This window comes from Prinia subflava, chromosome 19 (assembly GCF_021018805.1).
Source record: "Prinia subflava isolate CZ2003 ecotype Zambia chromosome 19, Cam_Psub_1.2, whole genome shotgun sequence".
NCBI classification, from domain to species: domain Eukaryota; kingdom Metazoa; phylum Chordata; class Aves; order Passeriformes; family Cisticolidae; genus Prinia; species Prinia subflava.
The window spans coordinates 10,945,948-10,967,751 of record NC_086265.1 but is presented as its reverse complement, the minus strand read 5'-3'; the positions used below and the strand labels follow the sequence as shown (position 1 = coordinate 10,967,751).

The 21,804-nt window shown below is 38.0% G+C and overlaps 2 protein-coding genes across 3 annotated transcripts in view; one reads left to right on the top strand and one right to left on the bottom strand.

The window, feature by feature from the left end:
• The window catches only part of RSPH14 (radial spoke head 14 homolog), a 74,856-nt gene that overhangs the window by 3,246 nt on the left and 49,806 nt on the right, over window positions 1-21,804 (top strand). The gene's annotated exons all lie outside the window — the stretch shown is intronic.
• The window catches only part of GNAZ (G protein subunit alpha z), a 50,776-nt gene continuing 31,840 nt past the window's right edge, over window positions 2,869-21,804 (bottom strand). The window contains exon 3 of the mRNA XM_063416412.1: window positions 2,869-4,974. Within this exon, the coding sequence (XP_063272482.1) occupies window positions 4,630-4,974 (345 nt within the window). The 3' untranslated portion in view covers window positions 2,869-4,629. The remainder of the gene's footprint in view (window positions 4,975-21,804) is intronic.

The following is a 21,804-nucleotide window of genomic DNA, read 5'->3' as shown; positions in this document are numbered from 1 at the left end:
GGATATTGATATGTTGGGCTAAACAACTTTGTGAACATCAGTATGGAAAAGTCTGTAAAAGCAGCTCTGAGTAATTACTCTTGGCAAAGGTGGTTTTTTGAGTCATGTGTTCTGTTTATTTAGATAAAAATATAATGTATCTATAAAAATATACATGCCTGCATTTAAGGGCTGGAAGATAAATCCTGGAGCTTAATTGCGTCAGTGTAGAACGAACTCACATACAGAGAGCTATTTAAAAGAAAAATGAAAAGGTGCAAAACTTTGCTATGAGACAATTTGGGGACGTATCAGGGATAATCACAAATATTTTCCAGTAGGTAGAAAGAGTCACAAAGCCCGACATAATTCATTTGACATATTACAGATACAGAAATAGTCTCCTGTTGGTAATTCAGCCCTTTTGAGCTAAGCCAAGAAACTGTCTGTGTTTCTCTTTGCATTCACTTCCGCACCTCACACCCAGGTAACGGGTAGGATGTACCTCGGATCAGCTGCAGGAGGTCAGCAGCTACAGCAGCGCCCCACAGACCGATTTGGGCTGTTCTCTAGAGCTGAGCTGATCTGCAGGGCCAAGAAAACAAAGTGCCCTGTGCAAGGCAAAAAGGAACAGAAGCTGTACATGCCCTTGGCATGAGGTGTAGCTGTTTCAACTGGGAAGTGGTCAGGGACTCCAGCTAGCTCTGTGCCAGGCCACCTGGTCTTTCTCCAAACAGGAGTAATTCAGGAAAATGTGGTTATTTTGAGCAAATCCACTTATGGAGTATTTTTGATTCCTAAATTTAAGGATGTATACTGGTATCTTCTAGGAACTGTGGGATAGTTAAAAACCAAAAGGTGGGAGAATGCACAAAGACTGGGAGAACACTGAGGAGTAACATTTCCAGAAGAAACAGCAACTTAGTGAAAAGAATTAATGGGTAGAAGAAAGACAAAAATAGATAGGTATGTGTGTTCAGTAGAGGATAGAAGAGGGAGAAGGGCCAGTAAGAGGAGATAATTAAGAACATGAAAGAAATTAATAGCAAAACTTCCTCTCTTTGTAAAAACAATTAGTTGACATATATAATACTTGACAATGTTAGTGAAAGGGTGTTATGAAATGATAAATGACCTTGGAAATAGCAACTGCAAAAATAGTTCTAGGAAAAAATATCTTCCATTATGATATGATTAACACTGGAAAGGTTTAATAATTCTTACCCATTACCTATCCTGTCATTTATGGGTACCTGATCCTTTTAGGCAAAGATTGAGGTGGAATGGATGGGGCAATGGATTTTTAAGCTTGCCAGAACCTCAATTTGGGAAGAGCCCAAGAGATAATATTTCTCCTACACTGCTGACTCTTAGTGTCTCCACTCTTTCACCCTTGAAAAATCATAACTAATTGAATGTGTGCATAAGGATCTTTAAGGATACCTTTTCCCTTCAAAACTTGTTTTGCTGTATGGAGTGCAAATGCTGAAAGGACAGATGGCATTCTTACTGCAGCAGATGGGACATCTCTTCTGTGAATGTCATTGTTGCCCAGGTGAAGTGAAATCCCAGCTGTATTAATGCAGCTCTTTCAGGTGGCAGTGCACTGCATCACTGATAAACCTGAGAACTGAGAAAATAGATGCAAATTTAATTGCATGATTTATCCAGGTGGATGACTAAGAGTCAAGGGATTTAATTTCAGCACCTGTCTTCAGCCAACAGACTTTTAGTTCTAACTTTGCTATGCCTCAGTTTTCTTATAGTCAGAATTTTTTTTACAGAAAACTCTGTATAAAATGTAGTTTATTATAACATCTTGAATTCTTCAGAGAGAAAACACAGTAACCATGAATTACTCAGAATGCTAAAATAAAAAAAATCATAGGAATTAAATTATTAGAGAGTTAATAGCAAGAAATTCCTATTCAGAGAACATGATTATGTGACTTGATTATTTAAACCTAATTATCTACTTCTTTGTTCTTCCCCATGCCTTTGATTTTAAGTAGGAGCACAGGTGGTGCTTAACTTACTTCTCTCTTTTCCAAGATAGTTTTCATTCAATGAGGAATGAACTGGCTGCTTTCCTTTAGGAATCCCCTTGGGCCTTTGTTAAAATGTCCTAGGTTCTCCACTTCATCGTCTCTAATACTTATGGTTGAAAGACCTTCTTAGTCGAATAAAGATTTGGTTTTTGATGTAAAGTTTTTGTTACCCTCCTGATAATTGATTACACTTCTGGTTTTATCCAGCTTTCTTACCTTGAAGCTATGCTGTAACGAATGCTGGTGTTTTCTTGTCACTTCTTTCCCTAATCTGAAATGGCCACGGTCCAATGAAAGAAAGAGATGGAGGAGACACAACATCTAATAGACCCTTCATTGGAAGAGGGAGTCCTGAGTCACTTCCCACCTTTTCCACAATTCATCTGGCTAATAATTGGATATAACATGTGGAAAGCTAATTAGTCTAGTAATACTGCACGATTTCCCAGGTAAATGATAGGAATTTAGTGGTAAACAAAGTTTAGAGGAACTTGTACTAGCAATTACTGTGTACATGTTTTAGGAAACTCACCAGGCCAAGCACCCTGAGTGCAAATAACCCAAGCAGGCAGCAGCACCTCCTCACTGCAAGTGAGACCTAAAAACTCTCTGTGTGCCATGACAGACCTTTTATACCCTGAAGGCACAACCAAATTTGCTCTTTTGCCTCTACTCTTCTGGTGTAACAGTTGGCAGGGAATGCTTAAAGGGACCTCATGTCTTCAATACAGGGATAAAATATCTTGTTCAAAATTAGACAGGTTAGAAGAAGACTTCCCAAACTATCCAATTAAGTAACTGTTGTAACACTAATTAATGAACACACTATAGACACATTCAGTATCATTTGAATAATTTATTTTTGAAGTGGACAATTTAAATGTTGATGTTATTAACCATTTTGTTTTAATTTTCTTAGAGCCCTTGGCTGAGATTTCTTGCACTAATCATAGTACATAAGGGGAACAAAAGTAGAAGGTGATTTTCCAGTGTGCATGTGTGTCTGTGTCTCTGTGTACGTATGTGCTTTACAATTATCAAACATATATTTACACACCAACTTTACACTGAAGTCTTTAAGAAGTCTTTTCTATGGCAGGGGAAAGAACCAACTGACCAAAGACTTAGGTCTATATAATCCATGTGAGATTTTCCAGTATAGTCCCACAGAGCTTCTTATGCATTCGAACTTTTGCCGGAATGTTACTCCATCCAGTAGTGTTTCTTTATGAGATGAAACCTGGAGCTGAGGATTGCATCTCTTCAGTTTCCTTAACTTCACTAAACTGTAAATAATTTAAATTATTAAATTGAAATATCAAGACATTTAGTTATTGTTCATATCGCTCATCTTTAACCTTCTAATAACACATCACATTTTAAAAATAATTTTAAAAACCAACAAAAAAAGACTTTGGAGGCTATATATTACACAATCTCCATGGCTCCTGCTTCTTGGGAAATCTGTTACAATATTACAATACCCAGAAGGTATTTGGAGCAGTGGAACAGAATTGTCCGTTGGCAACTTTCACATTCAGCAATCCAGACACTACAACAATAATTTAAAAAATTGCTTTGTGATTTATTTTTTTTATTTGTATTAAAAAAGGAACACTAACCTACTTCTTAAATATAATTTGGTTTTTCATGAAACACCACAAGATTTGGCAAAAAAAGATGTAAAAGAAGACTGTTTTGATGTATAAAACTCCTTATCAGTAGAAGAAACACCGACCTTAATTTGGCCTATTCAAAGATTCATTTCATGTAGTTTTGCTGCATATTTGAAGCCATAAAGAGCAGAAAGAGCTGCTAGTCAGTTTGGAAATCACAAAACAGTTGCGCACCAACAATTCCTTTAATAGGCAAGGTGTCCATGAGAAACAGTAAAGTAAAGCAGAGGTGTGTACATAGTATATGCTGAGAGTCATGTGCATGTGCATACATGATGGAGGTGTACATACTCTTGACTGTGGATACCAATATTGTGGGTGCATGCCCACTCTCTACAAATTTAAGTAGTATTTTGCTTAAACCCTCTCATTCAGTAGTTTCTGGTTTGAACTAGCTTTTCTCCCCAACACAAGCATTCTGCTCCACACCCTGCAAACAAGTTCATCTGTCACTCACCAGATTTATATTTTCATGTCAATAAAATTTTAGGACAACTGGATGAAGAGTCATTTCTTACACACAACATGATAACACTCCCACTGTAGGAAATGGAATGAAACAAATGGAATAAAAGTGCAGTGACTGTGGTGAAACATCTCCACAGAGTTAGGCCTCAATCTCTTTTTTTTTTTGTTTTTGTTTGGGGGTTTTTGAGTTTTTGGTTGGGTTTGTTTTTTTTTTCACTGGGTGTTTTTTTTTTCACTGTTTGGTTTTCTTGGAGAGGAGGCTCTCACTCTCCAGAACATGTATTTGGGGAAAATGATGTAGCAGATTAAAGGGGCATAAGAGGAACTGTATTCATATATCAGATTTCCCCTTTTCTCTCCTTGGGCTGTTAAGCATTGCCCAATTTTTTTCCACTAAAAGTGGAAGAGGTTAGCCCCTTTTTTATCACTCCAGGAAAACAGATTAAACCAAAGGATTCTTAGCAGAGGCCAATGTATTTGAGATTGTTCTGAATGATGACATCTGTCACTGCATCAAACACAAATTGTATGTTACTGGTATCAGTGGCACAGGTGAAGTGTGAGTAGATCTCCTTGGTCTCCTTGTTGCGATTCAAGTCCTCAAACTGGCGCTGGATGTAGACTGCTGCCTCCTCGTAAGTGTTCTGGCCTTTGTATTCAGGAAAGCAGACTGTTAAGGGGATGCGGCGGATTTTTTCTGCCAGCAGATCTTTCTTATTCAAAAAAAGGATGAGGGAAGTGTTGATAAACCAGTTGTTGTTGCAGATGGAATCAAACAGACGCAAACTTTCTGCCATTCGACTCTGTAGGAGAGGAAACAACAGTGTCAGCAATAATGTTTCAGCAGAATTGTGGAGAGCTCACAGCTCTGTCTGCTGCCCTGAGCAGGTAAACTCCATCTATGAACAACTGAGCATGACCACCACAATTATGTTTGGAAATTAAAATCCAATGCTGCTGTAGACTGAAAGAAGAGAGGTCGTTTAAAAATTAGCAGCTGTCTTGAGTGTTCCTGAAGTGCTGCTGCCACTGTGACACTTACACTGATGCAGCTGGAGCTGTCCATGGTACCAGGCTCCTGGGAGCCTTTTATTGCTTGGATTACCCCTATAAATGGGTGTAAATAGATGTCGTGTTTTGAATACAAAATATTATAGATTTATCACTCAAGTATTATTTATATATTATTTAGTATATTATTTATATATCACTCAAGTATTGTCAAAAGTAGATACAGAAAATTTCTTAATCAGGCATTTTTAGCAAGGTCAATGTTTTTAAAGCATGTTTAGGTTTCAGAAAATGTTATGCAGAATTCATGAGTCTTGGGAGTGATCCAGGGTAAGTGAACAGCAGGGATTTAGGATATCAAAAACGAAGGGTATATTTGGTTTACAGGACTATTTGCAAATATGTATGTGTTCCATTTGTCTGGCTTGTGTTCAGAGGGCATGAGAATAATCAGAAGTCTGGGCATTTTTGTTGTTGTTCTTTAACTGTGAAGTATTCTGGCCAGTTCTCCAGTTTGGAAGGAACAACAATGGAGGCTAGAGGATGACTTTGGCTTTTAATAGAAATCAAGTATTTTGGGTCTAATTCTCCTGAAATTTGTATCAGTTGTGTCCAGTGCATCTCCCTTGATCACTTCACTAGAGTCACCTGGTGAGAGGAAGAGAGAATAATCATGCACTGTTTTTTACACAAAAAATAATATGAAAATATAATTTATTTAAAATTTACTTTTTATTTTGTTTTATTTGGAACTATATTGTATTGTTATTATTTCAAAGAAAATCTGCAACAATTTTGGTCATTATTGTTACACTAAAGCTATATACTGAAAAAAATTGCCCCTTAATTGCATAGTTGCTGAAATAGGAGCAGAGTGATTTACATAAGCTTTTCAAATTACCTCTTATACTTTCCTCACTTAGTGTTATTGCTCCTTTTCATTTGCTAAGGATTGACTTGGTCAGAATTACATGCCGTGTTCTCTGAGTTCCATGAAGGCGCTGATTTAGCTCTGTGTTTACAGCGAAACCAAGGCTGGTGGCAGTTCCTGGTCATTCCCACAGCCCGGGAGCTCTGGGGGCTGGCACTGCCTTGGCAGCCGGGGACAGAGCTGACTCACCAGCCTTGAGGCACGCTCAAACACAGGCCCAGCCAGACAGTTCTCATCTGGGGGCTGTTTGTTCACTTCTGCTCTTGTAAGGTGGGGTCATCTGACACTCCAGCCTACTTTATATATAGACAGATTTATAGGTGTAAAAACATAGCTTTAAATGTATGTTTGAGCATTTCTTTTCACAGTGCAAATAGTGACAGAACAGATCATCCCCTAAAACATCATAGATCTGTTTTCAAATACTCAGGATTTCCTTTCCTGATTTTGTAGCTGATAATAACCAAGCAAGAAATTTTTATCTCGGTCAAAATGCTTTTGCTATTAATAGTCTGAAAAAAAAAATCTTTTAGAGCTATTACAGGTTTTTGGCCAACTCTCAGAACAACCAGGATATTGCATTTTAAGAGGTTTGTGTTCATTACTGTATTTTGTAGTGAATCATAACAGTGTCCCTGTATTACCAAATCCTCCATTGGAATCTGTAATCCAAGGACAAAAGCAGAGAGTTAAAACCCTTCCATAAATTGGGAGATGTTATGAACAGGTACAAGAGGACAGACAGTTTTAAATTATTGTAAACTTGGTGATCTCTTATGTGATGTAAAGAAAATATTACTAAATTGATCTTGGCACCTAAGAAATTTCTTCTGAAATTCAATATTATAGTATTGGCTCAATATCTGAAAGTCATATCCTTAACTAAATTGAATACAATTTCTTTCAGATAAAAAGCAAGTAAGCCAATCAAGGATCATTTCCAACAAAGATGCAGGTGATGTAATGCCAGTACTAGGCTGTAGTTGCATGGTATAAATGTGTGATATACCTTGGGAAATGAACCTCCCAAATCCAGGTCATGATTTCAATAGCCAAAGAAGGAAAATGTATCACTGAACAATGAGGAAATGTATCAGAAAGGAAAACCCAAGTCTTCAAATCCTACAGTCATACAGCGGTTTAGGCTGGGACCTTAAATCCCGTCTAGTTCCAAATCTCCTGCCTTGGCCATGGACACCTTCTACTCTCGCCCAGCCTGGCCTTGAACACTTCCAGAGATGGGGCATCCAAAGATTCTCTGGGCAACCTGTACCAGTGTCTCACAGGAAGAGCTTCTTACTAATACCTGATCTGAATCTACTGTCCTTCAGTTTTGAAGCCATTCCCCCTTGTCCTGTCACTGCAGGCTCTTGGATTTAGTGTCTCTCCATCTTTTTTGTAGGTTCCTTTCCTGTACTGGAAGGCCACAATGAGGTCATCCCTAACCCTTGTCTTTTCCAGGCTGAGGAATCCAAATTTTCTCAGCCTTTCCTTATAGGAGAGGGGCTCCATCCCACTAATCAATTTGGTGGCACTCCTCTGGACTCGCTCCAGCAGCTCTGTGTTCTTCCTGTGCTGGGAGCCCAGGGCTGGGTGCAGCTCTGCAGGGGCATTCTCACCTGAGTGGGCAGAGGGGCAGAGTGCCCCCTCCCCTGCTGCCCACGCTGGGGGCTCAGCCCAGCACACAGGGAGGTTTCTGGGTCCTGGCACACACGGACAGGGCAGGGCCAGCCCTCACCCAGCAGCATCCCTGAGCCTTCTCCCCAGTACTGCTCCTCTCCTCATCCCACATGATCTCTTGCCATATCTTAAGAAGTGACATATCCACAGTTCTAAGGTCAAGGCTGACACTAAAAATACATGCTATATCCACTCATATACTCCCAGCATAACAGGCTCATTTCTGCTTTTGACAGTATTATAAAACTACTTTACATATCATAGGGAAAGTGAACTTAAGAGGGTTATGGCTTATTATAATAAAAATAGAATAAATTGTTGTATGACTCCCAATGGTGTAATAAAACACAGTAAAATAATGATAGGCATTCTTCTCTGCAGTGCCTTTTCCAGTTCTGCAATCCTGAAGGGAGTATATAGCCAGGTGGTCAGAAAAAATGTACTGCTGTAATTTTATAATTATACACAAGCTGGAGTATAGGCAAGATAATGCCAATGCCTTACCCAGATGGCCTTGTTGGGGGCTAATTGCAAATTCTTTGAGCATAAGAACATGGAATTGGTTGCTTAAGGGAAAGAACACACTAAGGAGCAGATGGCTTCTTCTATGCTTCCAATACTTTGTAGACTCACAGACATTCCTGGTCATCCTCTGGAACAGTAGAGGTGTGCTTAGCAGGAAAGAGTTCTGAACAAGTAAGCATTTTCAAAAGGGAAGACCCAGTTATCAAGATAGCAGGTAATTAAAAGAACAGAGTTGGTAAATGGAGCCAAATTGTAATATAGTATCTCCTTACAGCTTTCACATAAAAGCTCTCTAGTCACAGCTGGGAGAGCTTTGAAATTAAAAATGAAAAATTATGAAGAGAGAAACTATCACAAATAAGGGAATTAGCTGTCATTTGTATTAAAAGCTTAAGAACTTCATCTTTCAGTCATTATATCTCTCTCGTCATCATTATTTTAAAACTGGTAGGCACTTGGGGGTTTGAAAACCTTAAGTAAACCAAGTAAAATTTACCTTGTATAAGCCATAAACAATAATGAATCAAATTTGTGCAGGAATAGTAATATTTGCTTTTTAGAAAAGTAAGAAAATCTTCAAATGTCAGTAAATCGTGGAATAACCAGCAGAAGCTGTTGCCATTTTCCTGTAGAGGCTTTCCTTGCAATAGTGGCTGACATTTAGCTTATGCTGGTAGCTATGAGCTATTTCACAAAATGGCATGAAACTCTCTGTTTCAAATATCTTCTTTAGAGATCCAGGACTTAAGATCTTCTGAAGAAAGCAGATGAAGCTAAAGTATTTGAAGAAGGGGTAGTGAGGTAAAAAGGTAATTGAATCAGTTGGATCTTTTTCCTTAAGGTTAATAGACAAAAGAAATGGAATCCATTCTGAAATAAGGACAGTCTACAAAATAAATGAAGGAGATACCATTGCCCAGGACACGCATAGTCAAAGCAGTTCAGGAATTCAAGCTATGCTTGAAGAAAGGCAGAGGCGAAGCAGAAAAAATTCCCAAACAAAAATACAGAAAGCAAGAGGTAGCTTGGGTAAATACAAAGAGACATTTTTTTCTTGTAAAAAAGCCTACAATGAGTGCTAGTTGGAGTGTCCTTCCTGTGTGGCAGTCAGGCAGTCCTGACTGAGTGCTGCATAAGAGAGGCATGCAAAACTATTGTATGCTTTATCTTTTGTTCAAAGGAAGACTTCTACAAGGATGTATATGCTCAGGTCACTGCTGGGCTAAATGGGAAAAACTACAATAATTTAATGAATTTTTAAAATTTCTTTAATCTAAAAATCAAAAGGAAGAAACTATCTGTTGGAGATAAGTAAATAGACTTAATCAAACAGCTCTCAAAGAATTAAGAACCCCACTGAGGTAGAATTAAACTGGAGTAAAACACTCTACCTGGGTTGTATATACCTGTTTCTAGCCTTGGCATGTCTCAGAAGGGATGAGGAAAGCAATAGGATTTGACTAGACAAAATTGTTTTGGTTTGCAAACCTTTTCTTCCCAATCCTAGGAGCCCAAAGTTTTCCTGGAAAATGTTGGAATTCTAAACTGTCAAAACTGGAAGAGGTGACATAGAGAATTCACAGTGGGACTTATTCTTCTAAGTGTTCTTAAGTCACTTAGCAGCTTAACTTACTCTGCCAGCAGACAAACTCATTATCCCATCACCCAAACAATTTGTTACATCAGTCTAAAAGTACTGCAGGAAATCCTGACCAGTCACACTGTAAATAAAACAGAAAGGAGCTTGAATGAAAGCAGCTATGTCCATATAGCATCTATCACACAGATACATCCATGCACATGCCATCTGTTTGTGTCCTTCCTACCAAAATGCCTTTCCATGTCCTGCATACATGAGGACTGCGAAGTGCAGAAAGGTGAAAACCTACTATAGCATGTTAGTTTATGCCACCACAATGAAGGAAATGGAAAGGGATGGTAAAAGGTTTTATATTGGAGGAATATCGAATTGCTACTGTGACATGAGCTTGTAGAAGGCTGAGAAACACATGTATTATCAAGTGGAGCCCTGAAGAATCTTGTGTGATTTTGATAGGGAGGTATCTATTTATGGTGTGGGTAAAAAAATTTATTAAGCATAAAACAAATTTGCTTTGAGTGGTTTAAAATTAGATTCATTCTCAAATCAGAGGAAACAATATATTAGCAAACATAATTTGTAAGCTACCAAATTAATTCTTCTCTATTTTAAAGATAATGTCTTGTAATTGTTCATACTTACAATTTGTACGTGCAAATGTAGAACTGGTAGAGGAGGCAGCAGTCAGTATTTGAGACCTCTTTTTCAGAGAAGCAAGGGAAAATAAACCTTATAATGTGGTAGTGCAACATACTATCTCCCATGATGATTCTTGTTGAGTATTGCTATTGTCTTTACATAGAACTCTGCAGATGTTAACTGAATCTGGCACTATGAATGAGAATTACAAGAAGACCTTTAGGCTTGGCTATTGTAAAGGATGATAATTAACAACATTATGAATATTTTATCATGTATGTTCTCTATGACTGAGAAAACCCTGTAGTGTTACTAAGGCTTAATGTGGACTAAACCAGACAAAGCAGATTTAATTGGGAGTATTACTTTAACAGAGCCCTGAACATATGTCTTTGAAAATTGATCCCTGAAACTTTTCAGGCCTGCAGTGAAACAGCAACTCCCGTGTTAGGAGTGCAGGCACAGTTAAACATTGGTATGTAGTTGTTACATACGTGTAATACATGTACCAGTGACAGACTGGGGTAAAGCAATCTTTAATACTATCTATCAAAACTATTTAATATTCCTAGATCAGGAACAACGCAGATTTGTTAATTTTACTAAGTACAGTCTGACACCAAGCTATGGTTGTAGTAAAGGAAGCTGAGATTAGAAAGAAGTTTGATTAAATTTCCTGATTGGAAGATTAGATTTGAGCCAGGGAATTTCCAAGCAAAGGAGCAGGACAGCAAGTGCTCCTGCTAGTACCTATAAATTAAAGAGAACTTTAAGAAAGGATATATTGAAAACTCTTAGAAAAATAGAGAAGAAGGTTATAGAGTTCAAGGATCAGAAAGGGTGGAACATTCATCAATCCATAGAAATGCTAGATCCAGATAAAGGCTACTCCTGTATGTCTGGCCAGAGTATTCAAGGCTGTTCCACAAATAAGAAAAGGGGAAAATAGAAATGGAGAAATACTCATAGACTGATTTATTGCTTGTGACCAGCTATACATATCTTTTAAGTAAGCTGAAGTACAGGAAAATTATATTTAGAAGTCACAAAATGTGCATGTGATAGGTATTATATTTATCACTACCCATCAGAGAATTACAAGTCCAGAGGAAAGTTCTAGAAAAAGGTATGTGCAAGAGAATAAAATATGGGGCAGTCAATATTGGTCCTGTGCCTGACAGAACAGCCACACAGGTCAATGTTTCTGGGAAGCAGTAATAGGGATGGATTGGCAAAAGTAATGCTGCTGCAGCTGACAAAAGAAACTTAATGTCACCATGGGCCAGCATATTAAAACCTACACATTTCCCAGACAGTGTCCAGCCAGGGCACTGCTGCCAAGCCTGCAGTAAAAGTACCCAAGAGGGTCATGAAATGGGCAGGTAGCTTGATTTTTCTCCTTCAGGGAGGGCTTGCTGTGTTTCAGTGGCTCAGCAAACAACTGTTACCACTCTGCTTTTACTGCCTCAGAGTCAGCAAAGGTCTGTGCTACAGAGGCCTCTGGCTGCTGCATTATGGATGCGTGTGCTCTGCTTCTCTGGGAATCATTCTGGGGCACAAGCAGCACTAAGAGGGCAAACATCCCATAAATTGAATATAAAAATAAATCTCCAGAGTCTTTCACAGTGCCAGAAAATTAAGATTTCCTGAGTACAAATTAGAATCTTCATATAGTTCTAAGAAGTAACTTTGCAGCATATAATACCTATGTTTGCTTTGGCAGTGGACATTGTACAGTATCCCAGGCAAGCTGCATGTTTCTGGAGGTTAGCAAAAATCTAACTTAAAAACATTTTCTTGATAAAAGCATATTCATTTAAAATGTCACAGTTCTTGAAAATATATTCAAAGTATCATTAACATCCATATTTCAGTTGTAAATACCTGGATGTTTAGCCTTAGACTGAGCTTTTTATGTGATGATGGAGTCCAGCTTTTCTATTCCTGGTGATATAGTTCGTTTGCTTTCAACATTTTCTCAGTGTTTTCAAGTGGGGTGGGTTTTTTTGGTTTTGCTTTTTCCAGGTCTTAGATTACTTGCTTAGCTCAAGGTCAAAAGGAGCATTTCAAGCACATATTCCACATAACTGAAATATTGCATAGTTTTACACATGACTTTAGCTGTCCCTGTTTGAGACCCTTAAGCTTACTGTCAGCCTTCTGTCTCCAGACATTCATAGAATCACAGAATGGTTTAAGCTGAAAGGGACCTGTAAGATCCTCTAGTCCCAACTCCTGCCATGGCAGGGACACATTCTGCTAGCCCAGGTTCCCCAGAGCCCCTTCCAGCCTGGCCTTGGGACACTTCCAGGAATGGGGCACCCACAGCTTCCCTGGCAGCCTGTGCCAGGGCCTCACCACCTTCAGTTTATAATTTCTTCCCAATTTCTAGTCTCCATCTACCCAGAAGATTTAACTTAACTCTGCACTGACCTTCAGGGAGAGGCTGAGGGAACTGGGCTTGTTTGGGCTGGCAAAGAGGAGCCCTAAGGGTGACACAGAACTCTTCCCAGCAGTATTAGAGGGAAGAATAAGCAGCAATGAACATGAATTGAAGTTTGGGAGGTTCAGATTAGATGTTAGGTTTTCTCTAGAAGACTAGCACAGCTCTGCAACAATTTGCTGAGTTTTGGGAAATCTACATCCATAGAGGATTTTCACTCAACTAACTGATAAAGCCATAGCTGGCCTGATTTACTCTTGGCAGTAGTCCAGACTGTTAGAGATCACATCCAGCCTACATTTCTGTAATTCCATGCAATGTAAAACCATATTTATAGTTGAATGCATAAATAAGCCAGTTTTACACACACAGTTCTGAGCAGGTCTCAAACTTTGCCTCCCAAGGAGATAAATTCAAGCACAAGGGCTATCCTTTGATGGAAAGAGTCACCATCCTGTTGTTGAGGCAGGATGAAAAGGAAATAGTTAACAAATGGAGCTGTGGCTTTGTGGAATACCCAGGGTTTACTGTTTTCTGTTCTTTGATGCTCTCTGGTCCTTGGAATAGCCCTTAAGCTATTGAAATAGTGCAGAAATCTGCAAGAGAACCACACAGGAATACACAAGTGAAAAGAGAAATGTTTATTCACTGTTTCAGGCTACTGACTAGCCTACCTTTGGTATAGTTTATTCATAACCCAAGCTTTGGCTGATACTGTGTCTGTAAAGGAAAAATATTTCTCATTGCACCTTCTTGGAAACAGGAATTTTTCTAATACATTGCAGGGTGGGAAAGGATATTAATAGGGTGAATATTGCTTTCTGACAATTGTCTTAATTGAAGTAGAACAATATATTGGATACAAAAGAGGAATTTTGGGTTTTTTTTAAAAAAAGGACTCCAATGCTTTTGCCCACTAGTGTGGGCACTAGATTTTGCCACTAGAATGCACCAGCAAGTTCAGTAATTTTGTGTAACACAATAAGGGCAGGAGGACAGATTGCAAATTCTTGTGCCTATGAATGCCCTTTCTCTGGAGAAAATACCCATATGATATAAAGAAAAGTAGGCTTATGAAATAAGTATGTTTTCATTTCAACACACTCAAGCCCAGCTTTCAAACAAGACTCTCTGGATCTTTATGAAAGATGTAAGATGAGGAATCATTTTTAGCATTAGAAAGCAGAAAACCAGCAAGAATTATCATAAGCATGGAATGACTATCATATGAAATTAAATAAACTAGTTCTGTTCAATCTGGAAAAAGAAATAGCTGAGCGAGAACATGGCAGAGCTCATAAAACCATGAATGGTATGGAAATGTTGGATAGCGGATGATTTTTTCACCATTTCTTACAATGCAAGATGTAAGAAACATCAAATTCATTTATCTGACAGCAGACAAGTATTCCTTCCATACAGTGCATAATTAAATGTAAAACTCTGTCATGGGATGTTAGACATTCATAATGATAATAGTAAAAGTCAGAAAAGTGTAATTGGGTTCAAGAAGCAATTAAATTAAAAGGACACTTAAACAGAAAGATGTTGATGCAATCTGCTGTTCAGTTACCTGGGAGGGTAAATTGCAGGAAATATCAGTGTATGCTTGATCTGTTCCCATATTTTTCCTAAATGTCCATTGTTGCCCACAGTCAGACACAGACTGCTGCAGGTACTGGCTGTGACCTCGCAGGGCTGGTCTGTGTGTTTTGGCTGTCAGAACAGCTCATCCTTGGAGAGAAATCAGTTGTTTATTTCTCTCTTGGTGAACACTTCTCCTTTATGTAACCCATGTGAAATCAGTTCCCAGGCAATTTTGCCTTTCCCATTAGTCTTGAGAAAGTTTGTTTCACACACTTCACCATCATTTGAAGCAGTGAGTGCTCCTCATTGAAAGGTAGGCAAAGGCTCTTGGCACTACAAGTGCTGACCTCCAGTAATTTGCATTGTCCAGTGCTGGAGTGTTTGAATGACAGGAAGACAGATGGGCAGAAAAAGAAAGAGAGAGAGAGAGAGAGAGAGAGAGAGAGAGAGAGAGAGACACTGGTCCACATTGATGCTGAACCAGTTTTCACCAGAAAAAGTTGGCCAGTCATTTCATTCTTCAGTAGTATCTGAACAATAAAAGCAGCCTATTATACACCAAAAAAGGTAAATGGCCCTTTATACTGAGAAATTCACTGCAGGGAAAAAAAAGTCCCACAAACCCTGAGACCATTTCTCAGACTGTGGGATATCAGGAGAAGGATGCATTTTGTGCTCACAGCTTAGGCAGCTGAAATTCTTGCAGGAGCAGTGGCTTCTTGTTTTATTGCACCTTTGAAAATATCTTTGAAGATGTTTTAGGTAGGATGCTTACAGAGTTTAGCACAGCAAGAGCTCTTGTGGGAACAGCAGCTGCATTCCCTTTGTAGCCTGTCCGTGTTGCAAGATTAAGGCAGCAGGATCAAGTGGTCAGTTTTAGCACCCTTGCCTGTAATTCTAACAAAGTTCTTCCCTTCATTGGGGTTCTGAGGTTGCCTCCTACTAACCTGGAAGAAACAGAGGCTGAGGGGCACAAAGGTCAGTGTTCAGTCAAGAATGAAAAGGCAAGAGGAAGAAAGCTGAAGGGAAACTGCAAAGCAGACACAAGCAGAGGGTCTAAATCTGGGTCTGATCTTGGCCTTTTTTTGCATAAGCTGAGAAAAGTACTAAGAGTGCAAAACCAGCATGCTTAGCATAATGGAGAATCTTGTCTTCACTTTCAATAAATTCTTCTGGTTTTAAGCAGCATTACTGGGATTCAGATCAAATCAGTTTCAAGTGATAATTTCTATGAAGTTATTTTAGAGCAGTTGGAGAAGAATGAAAGAAATGGTGATGTATGCTGACAAAAATGCTTCCCTCATATTTGATATGGAAATTCTAATCTGTTGGGCTAGAGACAAAGATGTAAAAATAAATAAACAAAATTTTGACTAGACAAAGTCAAAACTGTATTTAAGGAGACCACATTGTGATCTCAGGTTACAGGAATGCATTTTCACTTCACTGAATTCTGTCTCATTCAACTTGCAAGATGGACAATGTCCTGTGCTAGTCAATATTTGTCTTTGGAGTCACTACTCAATTTATAGATTCGTGCTTTATTATAGACTTGCTATTTATGAACTGCTCAAAAACCAGAATTACTGGTTTCTTCTCAAGCTTGTAATTATTGTATCTGAATGTTTCATTGACTACATTTGTTTCCACAGCATGTTGTCAGATCAAGGGGTGCTGTTAAAAAGAACTTATAAATAGGGAATGAAACAATCTATACAATGAGAAATTATAGTCAGAAGGAACCCAGTAATTCTAGACACCCAATCTAATTTCCTAGAACATAAGTTTTCAGCACATGTATTAATTTATTTAACAAAGTTTAATAGATTTTTCAAGCTATCAGTGATACCTGGTGTAGCTCTGAATAATCAAACCTACTACAAATCAAATTACAGAATCTCAAATTAGGTTCCTTTGAGAAAAGTAAGGAAGAATGTGTGACTGCCTAAGAAAATTGTCATTTAATAAACAGATTTAGAACTAAAAAGGAATGTGGACCTATGCCAGGTTCTAGTACAGTGTTTCAGTAGTGTTCCACTGCTTTAGCCACACTAACTTTCTGCTTTCCTGTAACCCTATGTTCCATTCATTTCACATTTTCCTCCCTCTGCTAGAGATGATGGCAGTGTTCCTGCAGTTGACAGTCTTATTTATCACGAGCTCCCATTAATCATAGAAAAATCCTTGCATTCATTGAAAAAAGCATAAAATCTATGGAAAAAACCCACCATCAATATAAAGTCAGGATCAAAATATACACAAACAAGACCATCAAAATAAGGTTACAACAACATTCTCCCATTTACTAACTCTTGATGATTTGGTTGCAGCAGAGCGCTTAAACTCCTCTCCATCTCATCCTCAACCCACAATGCTTCACAATCTAAACTTACTCCCAACCTCCTCACTCTTCCCGTGCTGTTTCCTCCTCTGACTCGTACATTCCAGATGAGAAACAGTGCTTATATAATTCTGTACCATCAGAGGCTGAGCAGATCTCCATAATAATGGTTTGTACCATTCATATTAGCACAGAGACACAGCACCTGAGACCACGGCTGTGCCAGCTGAAATATTAACATCTTGTTAAAATAAGGAAATTCTTAATTGTTTTTCTTTTTAAATAATGGTTGAATTTTTTTTGCTGTGAATGAATTTTTTTTTTAAATCACCATACATTTAACCCTTTGCAGAAAGGTAGATTTATTGTGTTCTGTCCCCAGCTTTCTCATGACTAGTCTAGTGTAGTAAAAGTCATTTCGGTGTATTTAAGTGTGTCTGTAGGTATCAGGCATCTGATAAAGAATCTTGGCTGTGGCTGCTTCTAAATAGATCCTCCTGTATTATTCTAAATTTACTTCTCTCCTGCACTGGGGAAAAGCTCTTGTGGTACTTAAATCCTAGAATTTGCAATGCTGGAATATAGGGCTGTGCCTTTTGTACATTCACCACCAAATTTTATTATTGATTGTGTGTGTGAATTTCAGTGAGACTAGATTGTTTTTCCTTAAACTGTGGGATTCCATACATCTAAGTACATCACATTATTTATTTTAACCTGCCATCTAATAATTCCAGCTGAAATTGATATCTGAGATCCAGAGGGGTGCTGGATGTGCTGAGACTGAGATACACAAGGAAGTGTCTCGTGGGACTCTCCTGCTCTCAGGAGACAATTGAAACAACATTATTGGCTTATTTGGAAAACATTACCATGTCACTTGAACTGGTTCTTGTGGGATCACAAGGGGAATCACAGGAAGTGCTGGTGCAGTGATGACAGCTTAGATAACAGAACAGAGCAACAGAGAAGAAAAAAATACATGTTTGAACATCTGGTCTTTTCTGTTATTACAGAACTACAAGGCATACTAACTTTCTTCTTTTTAAATGTTTACTCCATGTGAGTAACAATGCAGTAGCCTTGGCAGCCTGCCTGATGTCTTTTGCAACAAATAAACTTTTAGTGTTGTCTCTCTGAAATAACTGCTGGCTGGTTGGAGGGCTCTTAATTAATGGATCTAGGATTGAATCAAGAAAGAGACATTCTGAGAATTACTTCTACCAGAGGAAACAAAGAGGAAAACTAACCCAGGGACCAGCTTTTGCAGGCTGGAAGGGATTTCATTTATTTGCAAGGCTGCTTATCCCTTGTCCATTTCTCAGATTTCTTAAGGAAGTGTAGATAGATTTTCTGTTCAGTCCATTATAAGGGAAAAGGCTTTTAGGTTGTGTGCTGCTTCCCTATTTTTAACTTAGTGTTTCAGTTGGGTCAGAAATACTGTAATTAATTTTGTGCTCAGTAATAACAGAAAATAATTTTGGTCCAGTGACTCCTGAATCTGTCCTGAGCACACAGAGAGAACCCAAGATGCCTTCTCCTCCAGCTTCTGTTTTCCACTGCATTCATTTCAAGTCCCTCTTCAGGTTTCCATGGAAATAGCAGAGAAGTGTGCTTATATTCTTGGCATTAAAATATTCATAAAAAGGGATAAAGAGATGGTTTAAATGACAGATGCTGTATTGCTGAAGCAGGCAGTCAAATTTAGGGTTCTTGTCTGTAAATGATCATGTGTGTAAGTGAATGCATTCTGGAGAGAGCAGGCCCAGAATAAATTCCTCAGAGCAGCAGGAGAAGGGATGGGCAGGGCAAACCTGACCTGCAGAGAGTCAGGAATAGAATGCAAGGTTCCCCAGAACAATGCAAAATAAAATGCTGCTAAGATTTTGCTGTTAGAAGTTGACCCCTGTCTCAAGGGAAGAGAAGATAATTTAAACTTACAGAATTACTTTTGTTAACTGAAAAAATATTGCACAACTCCAAACTATTTAATTAAATTTTAAAACATTGCTTGTATAAAGCTTCTAATTCATTTCAGATATTGTAGATAAAATATTTGATACAAAATTAAAATTTAACTCTTTCAAAAAGGCTCTCAGATTTGAACTCTTGAGTACATTTAATGTTCTAACGTAACTATAAAAACTCAGCATGCTTTTAATCTTAGAAAATCTAACTGGAAGCAGGAAATACACTGAACTTATCTATATTTTTATTATTGAATCTTACTCAAACTAATTATTTTGATTGTTTACTTAGAGATTTGAATCTTGAGCACTACTAAAATTATTCTAGTTGTATAAATAAACATTTATATTCTAGAAAATCTGCTTTTGTGTTTCAAAGCATAACCTCTGGTCCTTAAAGACCATTGTATGGGCAGATTCCACTGTAGTATTTTGACCCTCAAGGAGACTGGAGTACAATATGTAATAAAAGGCAACTTCTAAAAGTCTATGAAAAAGAAACAGTAAATAGATGTATAATTTAAAAGCTTGCTGTTAGAAGATTTACTGCATAGAAACTTGGTGTAGTTTTCATTTTCCAAGAACAAAAGTATTTTTAAAATATAACTTTATGAAAATAAACACTTCAATGTGTCAAAACACTGTCACTTTAGTAGTGGAAGTCAAGAATGTTGCATTCTTGCATGAAGTCACTCTCAAAAAACCTTGCAAACCATAAGGCAGATGACCAGTGCATACTAATGGAGATCTATGAAAATGTTTATTAGTCTTTATCTATAAAATTAGCCTGACTTCTGGCATGTTTCATTCTAAATCCCTTTTTTTTTGAAAGATATTCAAACAAGGGTAATATGCCAGCCTGCAAAACCAATTATCCAAGCTCTGCTTGCAACAAATACTCTGGGACATTTTAACGCTAAAAAAATGTTTCAAGAAGTATCTCTTTCAAAAAACATCTATTTTTTTAATAAATACACATATAGAACTGAGAAAGCAAGACAGAACAAGGAAGATTAAGCCACTGGTGCAAGTTGATAGAACAATCAAGAAATAAACCCCTCATCTCCACTGCTCTGCCATAGAAAAGGAGCATTATAATATGGAAAAGTTCAGGAATTGTTGTAGAGTCACTGCAGAAATGCTCTTTTGACTGCATCCATGAAGTTTAATAACTAAAATTTTAAAAATAATCCACACCCTTTCATACACAATTCTTTATGATGCTGCTGCCATTCAGACCTCAGCCCTGGGGATTGTGCTCCTTGAACAGCAATGTATGACATAAATACCAGCACTGAAACAAGAGGAGCACATCAAAAGGAGCAGCAAGGACTTAGAGGAAGTATTTGTCATGTGCTGAGTGAGAGAGAACAGCAGGACACTAAACAGCTATTGAAGGAAAGCTCCTTTGAGGATACATGAAGGATTTAGACAGCAATGGCTCAATCATTCTTTCTGGAAGGTCCATTTGTCAGTCATATTACGCTTCTATTTTTTAAAAACTTATCTTCTTTCTCCCACCAGAAGTGCCACATGCCCTAATCAGAGCTACATGACACAGATACCACTTGAGCACTCAATTTTAAGAACAGCAGAGGTATTTTATGTCCAGGATTTATTACCATAGAAAACCTGTTCAAGCTTGCATTTTTGCAATATGGTTATTAATTATGGTTTCCAGCTTGCATTTTTGGATAATCATGCACTTTCCCTGTTGTTCAGAGGATAATCATCTTCATCACAGAGAAAACAGTGGAATTATAAATGGATTTGTCAGGCTGGTGGAGAAAACTGATCACTTCTTAACGAGCATGCCCTAGAATCCTTAGTGTGAGGCAAAACTGAGAATCACCTTGAGAAAGCCCTCAGTGGAAAAGGGGTTATAATTTCTCTAAAATCTTCACATTAAGTTGAACTACAACTAACTGAAATCATACCATCTGTAAAATCCATATTAGAATCATTTTCAGCTCAATCTCTAACCACTCCCAGTTACCCTGCATTCAAGACAGATGTTGGCACCTTTGGAGCACAAAACCTCAAAACATGGGACAGGGCTCCTCAGCAAAAATACCAGTGCATAAACTTTAAAATCATGTTATTTGTTGATCTTTCTGCCTCTAGAGCAGAATTTAAAACTAATTAATGTTATCTTTAAGCTAATAATAATTCCTTAAAGTGGGATAAAAAATGAAGAAAAAACCCAATATTTTTTCAGAGGTGGGATGGGAAAGACCACAGATACCAAGCAGTAAAGAGTGGGAAAATATTAGCAATCTACCATATGCATGGCCTGTAAATTCAATACATAATCATATGGGTGAGCCAAGAGTTTATCTCATAACTCATCTTGTCTTTGCTGCCAGCTGCACCTCAGCTGACGTTGCCCTGCTGTGTGACTGATGCCCCTTTAGCAGGAGCTGTTATCGATCTGTGTCGCTTCAAAAAGTGACACAGTGATGTTACAGACTGGGGATGAATTCAGTGTACTACGGTCATGAAAATAATTATACTGATGAGGGAGAATGGTTGAAAAATCAAACTGGGGAAAGCCAGACTTATTTTCCTCTGTATTGCTTAGCTGTTAAGTGCCTCGTTTCTCTTTGATATTGTACAAGAGCTTCCTTATTTGTACTGTACCTATACATTGAGCAATACAACAAATTGCATGTAAAACTGATTTCTAAATAAGAAAGTCAGCTTCATGAGTCAGAAAGCAAGATATCATCCAGGATCTATTTAACAATAAAGGAAACAATTGAGAATGTGCAGTATTAATCAAGAAAATTCATACTAATAAAAATCAGCAATTTCCTCACAGCAAATAATGAATGCAAAGAGCACAGAAATACAGAAGTATTAATCAGGAAAGCAAAATACAAAGAATTAAAATCTGGAGCCTGGTTTTG